The following is a 9,559-nucleotide window of genomic DNA, read 5'->3' as shown; positions in this document are numbered from 1 at the left end:
ATGATTACTTTTGATTTTCAATTAAAAAATCATATACCAAAAATCGTATTGTCTAAGTTAGTATTGTTGTGGAATTAAATGATTTATAGTAGTATTGATATAAACTATAATTTTTTCGTATGACATATATTTGTATCTATCTAATATAATGGTTTTGATTTTGCAGACCAAAACTACTAATCTGATGCGCTGAACTCAGGAAGTAAGGGAGTATGACAATTCAATTCGACGGTATGATGGTAACCAGCAATTGTATATATTTTGATTGTTTTGTGATGTAGATATTTAGTAATGGTTTGTAATTGATGGTTTAATAGTAAGACAAAACGTTTTTGTTTAAGGTAATATATAGAATGATATGTATGAAAGTGGTAGAATGTGGTTTAGTAATGAGTTTTATAATTTTCTGGTTTAATAATTAAGGAAACGGGTTGTTTGGTTTGTTCTCAGAACGTGTTTCTCGGTTTAGTAAAACATAAAATGGTGAGTTTAATGTCAGTGGCATTCTGTGGTAATTATTGAGGAAAACTAAGGTGAAAGTACAAAATGTATTCCTCTTTTAATAGTTTAGAAGATAGCATTCTGTGGTAATTATTGAGAAAAACTAAGAGGAAAGTACAAAATGTACTCCTGTTTTAATAGTTTAGATAGATTAGTCATCTATTTCAAAACCTAATTGGGTGTTGTTGGAATAATTCTGCCCTTAAATAATTAGTTACGCATACAATCTGTATATAGTAGCTATGAACACATAATCAACAAACAGTGAGCAAATTGATTTAGTGGGAAGGAGAGAGGGCGAGAGGAACAACAATCGATAAACAACCAGTGTACAGCGATATTTTTTTTTTACCAGGTTTGGATGTGAAAGGCATGAGACGATGACCTAGAGAGAATATGATGAATAAACTACAAGAAAACAAGCAGAAATCAATAAACTATGCAGATTGAAAGTTCTAAGCGGAATACCAAAATTTAGGAGAAATAGCCTTCACCTAAAACCAACATCAGAGAATGGAATGTGAATCCAAAATCCTGTTTTTCCATCGAACAACTACTCACCAACGTCATACCAGATCAGAAAGGATCAAACACAAGACAAGAGACAAGATTGAATTAAATAAAGCTAGGGTTTATCACAAAAATTGCTTGCGTCACAAGACACTTGGAAAAAGGTGCACTTAACCTTACGGATTGGATTAGGATCGTTGGCTGCTGGTATGATCTCCGGTGTATCACAACGTGGCTTTCTGATGACATTACATGCGCCTCCGGTGGCTCATGATTGATAGTCGTGCCTGGTCGCATTGGAACGGTGGCTCCTTCGTTCCCTATAACGGCATCGAGCAACGTCGCTGGATCTTCAACATCAATGCTTTGTCTCCTGTGGTGAATAATTGATCACGTCTCGTCGTCAACAACACAACGTCTCGTCATTAGTGATACCAATGGGTGTCACGTAAGCAGAACAAAAAGAAAAAGAGAATCAAAAGTAAAGGAGATGATGAGTAAGGAGATCAAAGGAGGAAGAAGACAAGAAGTGATTTTTCTCTTTGACTTATCATCCTTTTCTCCTTTTTACAGTAGGTACTAGGATAAGATCCGCACCTTGCGCGGAATTAAGTTATTATTTTTATTATATTTTGGAGAATGAAACAATAGTTTGGCTTCATTTGGATTAGAGGTGTTCAATCCAGATATCGGGTTGGTTTCGATTCGGTTCGGTTTTTTCGGTATTTTGGTAAGTAAAATATAACTACTATTCTAAATCCATATTTACTTTGACTTTAGTCTTTCACATGCTTTTGAAAGATTTCAACTGGACAACTAAATTGATCAGCCAATCTTGTTACTTTAAATCATTAGTATATATATATATATTATTTAGTTTGAATATTTATTAAATAAAAATTCATATGCGTTATATTTTATGATCATTTGTAACTTATTATAACAAAAAAAAAAATCTATTGATCACAAAATTTTCAGAGTGAGAATCTTCAAATTTCTAATAATATATAGACGTTTTGAAAAATTCAAAATATAACATATAAGAAAAAATATAAATGTTTTTATTATATATTTAATGTGATTTTTTTTATCTTTTAATATAAAATTTAAAAAAGAACTAAGATACCAAAATTGTTATCAAATATTTATTATTCATAATAATTAATTTTCATATATACGTTAATCATATTAAGTAATTTCGTAGCTTCTAATTAAGGAAAGTGCAAAAACAATATTTGGTAGATTATTTATCAATTCGAATATTCGATAGTTAGTTTAATAAAAAATATAATGTAAGTTAAGATAGACCAACCTATTTTTTAAGAATAGTATATTTTATATAGTCATTTATTAAATGAGAATTTATAATCATACACTTCTATGATCATTCATATCGTTTTATAACTGAATATTTAAATCATCGATAACAAAATTTTCAATGTGAAATCTTTACTAAGTTTATAATTTATAAATGTTTTTGAAAATTCATTGAAAGTTTTAATATTAAAATATTTATGTAATCTTATGGTATATAGTTTAATCTATATATATATATATGTTTTATTATTAAATGATATTTTTTACTCATATGGTTTTAAAATCATGTGTATCTTCTTATAATATTAAATAAAAGTTCATATTAATACAATTTTATGATCATTTGTAACTTATTATGACAAAAAAAATAATCTATTGATCACAAAATTTTAAGAGTGGTGATCTTCAAATTTCTAATAATTTATAGACGTTTTGAAAAATTCAAAATATAACATATAAAAAATATAAATGTTTTTTATTATATATTTAATGTGATTTTTAATATATTTTAATAATATAAAATTTTTAAAAAGAACTAAGATACAAAAATTGTTATCAAATATTTATTATTCATAATAATTAATTTCACATATATGTTAATCATATTAGGTAATTTCGTAGCTTTTATTTAAGGAAAGTGCAAAACATTTTTTGGTACGTTATTTATCAATTCGATAGTTAGTTTAATAAAAAGTGTAATATAAGTTAAGATGGATCAACCTATTTTTCTAAGAATAATATATTTTATATAGTTTTTTATTAAATAAGAATTTATAATCATACGGTTCTATGATCATTCATATCATTTTATAACAAAATATTTAAATCATCGATAACAAAATTTTCAATCTGAAATCTTTAATAAGTTTATAATTTATAAATGTTCTTGAAAATTCATTGAAAATTTTAATATTAAAATATTTATGTAATCCTATGGTATATAATGTTTAATCTATATATATATATTTATTTTATTATTAAATAATATTTTTTACTCATATGGTTTTAAAATCATGTGTATCTTCTTATAATAAAAATGTTAAACCATTGATCATTAATTTTTAACAAAATATTTTTAATAGTTTTAGTCATTTATTGTCGTTTTTAAAAATTCAAAATATAACATATACGAAACAATCTAAATTTTACTTTTATAGCTAATTTGATTGTTTAATTTATTTTAATAATATAAAATTAAACAAAAAATGATGGAGGAGATATAAATTATTATCAAATCCTTATTATTAAAATCATTAATTGTCATATATATATTAGTCATTTATGGTAATTCCGTAGGTTTGATTTAAGGAAAGAAAATAACATATCATATCATTATATCATATAGTTTGACCAACTTATGTATCTAACAACATATAAAAATCGAATGTGGACCTACTTATTTTTCAATTGAATGTAATTGACTACCTAATTGAGTGCCACCTATGCATTGGGAGCTATTTTAATTAATACAAAATTGAGGTTACATCTTTTCAAATGTTCCTCAGGGGATGCGGAAATGACGAAAGATGATGAATAGATTATGTCCATAGATAGATACCAAAATAGAAGGCTATAAGTTTCGGTATATAAACTTGTTAACAAATGCAACTTGTTAAAATACTTGTAACAAATGCAACTTGTTAACCAGCGGGGTTAGCCTAGTGGTACTTGAGGGAAAAAAGCTTCGGCCCCAATACGGTTTCGGGTTCGATTCCCGCTGGTCACCCGGGCCCTCCCTGCTAATTCCTGGGGAGGAAATTACGTGGCTGCTGCGGGCCTCGTGGGATTAATCGGTTTGACCTCGGTCGTCGGATCCCCACGGTTATCAAAAAAAAAAAAAAATTTAAAAGACACTACTGTAGAAAAGTTGTGGTTTAAGGACGGTGCTGCTTCGGAGAAGACTACAAAGGAAGTCGTTTGGCAAAATAAATTGATGACGTCAGACTATTCTATAAGACAATATCCTAACCGTTAGATTATAAAAGTCAAACAAATATGACTGTTGGATTAAAGTCTTTTTTTTTCCTATAAAAAAACAGTGACTTCATGAATCACTAAAATCTGGTTTCCTATTATATATAGATAAAGTATTAAGATTCAACAATGCACATCATATTATATTACTACATGCTATTGTGTTTCATTTGACGACAAGATCAGGTAGCAGAACATATATAGTTGACTTTCTGAAAAATTATGAAAATTATTTTCCCACTCACTCACTAATTTTCATTTCCTTTAATTCATATAAATTGCTTTGGTTCAGTTTGGTGGATTTTAAAATTCTTCGTTAATTGATTACTTCAATTCCCTTTTAAAAATTACATCCAAACTATAACAAGCTAAACAAAATTCTGACATAACTAACCAAATTTTAAATCAAAATTATCAAATTTTGAATCGAAATAACCAACCTAATTAAATTAAATTAAATTAAATTTAATTTAACTGAAAAATGTAAAATCTCAGTTGAGATTAAGCTGAAACCAAAATCTTCGTTTAATTTAGATTGATTTTCACTAACCTGATTAAACCGTACTGAACTTTTATTTTCGGTTCAATTTGGCGCAATTATAGATTAACCAAACTAACCGAAAAATCTAAACCAAGCCAGCAAAACTAGTTTGAACAATATTCAACAATCTTTTTCTCAAATGGTTTAAAATAAATAAAAATGAACGGTGAGATTCGACTCTGACCGGTCTTGATTTCGTTACATTTCTGAGTCAACAGCAATCGTAATAGACTATCAATCATCTTCTTCTTCTTCTTCTTCCTCCTCTGATTATTATTATTATTCTCCAGAAAAACCCTAGAAAGCACCACCACCCTCACGATTAGTCTATGCCAAGGTGGGTGGTGGGGGAGGCAGTAACCATCAAAAAGGTCAACCCTTGAAAGCTTAAAACCGAATCGAATCGAATCCACACAATCGCGATAGAATCTGAGGGGGGAAGGGGATGTCGTCGGAGATCGAGGTGGTGGAGGAAGTCCAATCTAATCACAAGGAGAACGGCGAATCGAGCTCTAAACCGATTGAGGACGAGAGTTTGAAGAACGATGTGTACACTGCCGCTGCGTATGGTGATTTGGAGAAGCTTCATAGATTGGTTGAGTGTGAGGGTTGCTCTGTTTCTGAGCCCGATGGTCTTGGCTACTATGCTCTTCAGTGGTCTGCATTGAACAACCGCTCCGCCGTTGCTCAGTACATTATCGAGGTTACTACAAAAGTTTAATCCTTTTTTATTTATTTTCCAATTTGGTTTTTCTTTTGTGTGTTGTTTGTGGATCGTTAAGCTAAAGCATTTGGGGTTTTACAGCATGGTGGAGATGTACACGCGACGGATCATACTGGACAGACTGCATTGCATTGGAGTGCTGTTCGTGGTGCTACACAAGTTGCGGAACTCTTACTGCAAGAGGGTGCGAGGGTAGATGCTACAGATATGTATGGATATCAGGTTCAACTCCTCTTTAACTGTTTTTTTTTTATGGAGATTGTATGTTGTTTAAATGCTAGTGAACTGCTCTTTTGAACAGTGCTTTAGGCTGGCACTCAGGTTCTGTAACTAGTATTGCTTGCTTGTCATATTGTGGTTGCATTTTTCTAGTAGGATGGGTGTGTTCTGAGTTTAATGTAGTTAAAACAGCACTTCGTAGTTTGCCACATGTTTCAGTTAGGAAGATGATGAGCTCATATGTTCAACCAACATTATGCATTTTAAATTATAAAATGGCTTGATCTGACTCTAAATACCTGACCCTTGGATTATGAACTAAGCTCTCTGCTAGATCCAATCGGATATCCCTTCTCTTGTTTATTTCTTAATGGATGCATGTTAATAGTAAAATGTTTGCAGCCAACACATGTGGCAGCACAGTATGGCCAGACAGCTTTTCTCTGCCATGTCGTCTCAAAGTGGAATGCTGATCCTGATGTGCCTGATAATGATGGAAGAAGCCCCTTGCACTGGTAAGGTTGCCGCGTAGTGGAACACAAGCTTGTCTTGCTGAATTTGTTACTTAGTTAATGGTTTTTGGCTTCTTTTCATACTTACGTCTTATTGCTTAGGTTTGCTTAGAGACTGGATAGTTGATTTTATTTATTTTCGTTACATATTCCTCTAGGTTGTCCTAGTTGCTAAATTGGTTTTTACTGGTTCTCGAGTTTTTTTGTTTTGTTTTGAAGATCTCTGGAATATATATTTCTGTTTCGATCTAGAGACTAATTATATTGGTTAGTTGTTTCTTCATAGTTCTACTGAGAGTTCTGTATTGTTGCATGCATTATTCTGCTGCTTGGTTTCAGGCTTGCTTATGTTGACATTCAAATTGCTATTTTCGGTAGCTATTCAGGAGAAAGTTCTAATTGTCTTTCTTTTCTTCTCATGTTTTGAGAAATTCAGGGCTGCATATAAAGGTTTTGCAGATTCCATTCGCCTTCTTTTATTTTTAGACGCATATAGAGGACGGCAGGACAAAGAAGGTTGCTTACAAACATAAACTTTCTTTTACATCCTCCTTATTTATTGAGTTAGATTAGAAAATCAGATTTATATATCATATTTTTTCCATTTGTTGATTCTGTTATCAGGATGCACTCCTTTGCACTGGGCTGCCATTCGAGGTAATCTGGAGGCTTGCACTGTGTTGGTTCAGGCTGGAAAGAAAGACGATTTGATGATTACTGACAACACCGGGCTTACACCCGCACAACTTGCTGCTGAAAAGAATCACCGACAAGTTTCCTTTTTCCTTGTAGGTATCCGATTCACTTTTTCGGCAGTGCATCAATTTTTAGTTAAACTGTTGATTTGATACTTTCCTAGTGGCTACTCCGGCTAGCATCGTATTTGTAATTGAATCATTCTATTGGCCTGGTGTTTGTTGGCACTTCACATACCTGGAAACCAATTACTGTTCGTAGCTGTGTTATGTCCGTTTCTTAAAACCTGCACATTTTTTTTTTACATTCGAATGAACAGCATCATGTTTGAAAATGTGAGAAGTCATTTCAAATTACTGTATGAATATTTTTCTGATAAACACTTCATTTCAGGGTAATGCTAGAAGACTGCTTGAAAAGCGGTGTGACGGAAGCACTCCCCTTGGAAAATTGTCAAAGTTGGGACTTGCTCCTGTTCTTTGGTTCATGATCCTGCTGCTTCTGCTCATATATACTAATTCTGTTATTTTGGGTAGTTACCTTGGCCTCTTGCATCTCTTTTGTGTGCAACATATCAAGTAATTATTCTATGCATGCTTAACTTATTATTTTATGCAACCTTTGGTCATTGCAGCATCGAACCTGCCAAAGCTAACAACTGGGATTGGTTCGCTTGCATGGCTGGGATTCATTCTTGCAACCGCAGGACTAGTTTTGTTTTACCGTTGTAGCAGGTACATGCTCACCCTATATCACTTCAATTTCTTTTATGGCATTTACTTAGTACGAAATTATCTGCGTACCTCTAGAAGTGGTTTTCTTTTCGTTTTATAATATAAATATTTTTCTGCAGGAAGGATCCAGGTTATATAAAAATGAATATCCATGATCCGCAGACCATGAAAGATGATGTTGGTACCATTAACTTTATTGGTTCTCAAATTCCATATTTTATGGTTTCAGATAATCTCGAGTATTTTCAAGTGTCATTACTCATTACAAGTTTTCTTAACCTTTTACAGGAACCACTGTTGAAAATAGAGCTAAACAACCCTGCTTTGCTTTCTGGGAATTGGACGCAGCTCTGTGCAACATGCAAGGTACCTCCCCAACTTCCCTCCCCTTTATGTATTTCTTATATATTAAACCAAATATCCAATTATTGATGCACATCATGAAATTTATGTCTTCACGGGGCTACTTTGTTTCTTTTTGTTCAGATTATCAGACCTCTTCGAGCTAAGCACTGTTCCACATGCGATCGCTGTGTAGAGCAATTTGATCACCATTGTCCTTGGGTATCAAACTGTGTCGGAAAAGTAAGTACATGTTCCACTACACCATTTTTGACATAAATTATTGTTCTTTCTCAAAATCGCATTACCGCTTCTATTTATTTTCCCTGCTTTGTTCCTCGAACATGATTACTAATATGTGGATTGCGTTTGTTTTTGACTTATTACTCTCGCAGAAAAACAAGAGGGAGTTTTTTCTTTTTCTTCTACTTGAAGTTTTAGCGATGATGATAACTGGTGGAGTCACTCTTGCAAGTATGTTTGTAATCGAACTTGCTTTTTAAGGCTTATCCTGATATGTAAAACTGGAAAATACTTTCAGATAAAAGTTTAAACGATGTATTATATCCATGCAGGAGTATTGAGTGACCCTTCAGCTCCATCTTCGTTTGGAGCATGGATAAGCCATGTCGCCACTAATCACGTCGGTGCATTATCCTTTCTGATTGTTGAATTCTGCCTCTTCTTTTCAGTTGCCGTCTTAACCGTCATACAGGGGTCTCAGGTGAGTCCGCACTCCCTTTTTCTCATTTGCAAGTCTTTGTGATCATAATTGGATGTTTTCTTCATCCAATTTGAATCTCTCGTCTCCTTGGGCTCAACAGATATCGAGAAATATAACAACAAACGAAATGGCTAATGCACTGCGCTACAGCTACCTCAGAGGTCCAGGAGGTCGGTTCAGGAATCCATACGATCTCGGTTACAAGAGAAACTGCTCGGATTTCTTGTTGAAAGGTTATAACGAAGATATTGAGTGTCAAGAAGAAGACTCAACACCGAGACAAGAGGGTATTAGTATGATGCAGATGCAGCGAAGTTCCAATCTTCAAAACGGCAATGGCCACGTTGCTGTAGATGTTAACCCAATACACAATTCCCAGTCAGGACATGTTCATTCTTCCAAGTGCAGCCATGGCCATAGCAGTAAACCAAAGAGTGATAGTGTTCCTTTGGGTTTGGGACTTGGTCTTGGCCGGAACCCCACCCGAGCTGTTGTACCTCCATGATATGGTCGTCTCCTTCTTCAAATGTGCATTTGTGTTGTAAGAAACACGTCGAGTCATTGTAACACCCTATTTCTGGTGAAGATAGCAGTTTAACAGAAATGGTTGTACGTTATTTATTTACTTAGTTGGGTTATGGAAGCTTTGTATCCACATATAGTTTGATAATCCTTGCTTTTTGAAATCATAACCAGATGTAAATTAATTGTCGCAAACACTGCATTACAGATTCATATAAGTAAACAACAGATAACAAAATAGAA

The 9,559-nt window shown here is 33.0% G+C and overlaps 1 protein-coding gene across 1 annotated transcript; it reads left to right on the top strand.

Moving 5' to 3' along the window:
- The first annotated feature begins 5,055 nt into the window (after positions 1-5,055).
- LOC106439497 (protein S-acyltransferase 24-like) lies at positions 5,056-9,483 on the top strand. The gene is made up of 13 exons (XM_013880951.3): positions 5,056-5,546; positions 5,649-5,789; positions 6,189-6,301; positions 6,735-6,814; positions 6,923-7,086; positions 7,388-7,526; positions 7,629-7,728; positions 7,848-7,905; positions 8,017-8,094; positions 8,215-8,313; positions 8,466-8,544; positions 8,646-8,794; positions 8,895-9,483. Exons 1-13 carry the CDS (start codon positions 5,289-5,291, stop codon positions 9,297-9,299), a joined length of 1,863 nt encoding a protein of 620 aa, XP_013736405.2. The 5' UTR covers positions 5,056-5,288; the 3' UTR covers positions 9,300-9,483.
- The last annotated feature ends 76 nt before the right edge of the window (positions 9,484-9,559 follow it).

The sequence above is a fragment of the Brassica napus genome, chromosome C9, assembly GCF_020379485.1.
Source record: "Brassica napus cultivar Da-Ae chromosome C9, Da-Ae, whole genome shotgun sequence".
In the NCBI taxonomy this organism is placed as follows: Eukaryota; Viridiplantae; Streptophyta; class Magnoliopsida; order Brassicales; family Brassicaceae; genus Brassica; species Brassica napus.
The sequence above is the reverse complement of the archived record's forward strand: the minus strand, read 5'-3'. Positions and strand labels throughout refer to the sequence as shown.

Bases quoted from the DNA above. Each gene is read 5' to 3' on its own strand.
- LOC106439497 (XM_013880951.3), top strand. From the start codon at position 5,289: ATGTCGTCGGAGATCGAGGTGGTGGAGGAAGTCCAATCTAATCACAAG. The intron at 5,790-6,188 runs GTTCAACTCCTC...AAATGTTTGCAG, and splicing joins CAGATATGTATGGATATCAG to CCAACACATGTGGCAGCACA. The intron at 6,815-6,922 runs GTTGCTTACAAA...TTCTGTTATCAG, and splicing joins AGGACGGCAGGACAAAGAAG to GATGCACTCCTTTGCACTGG.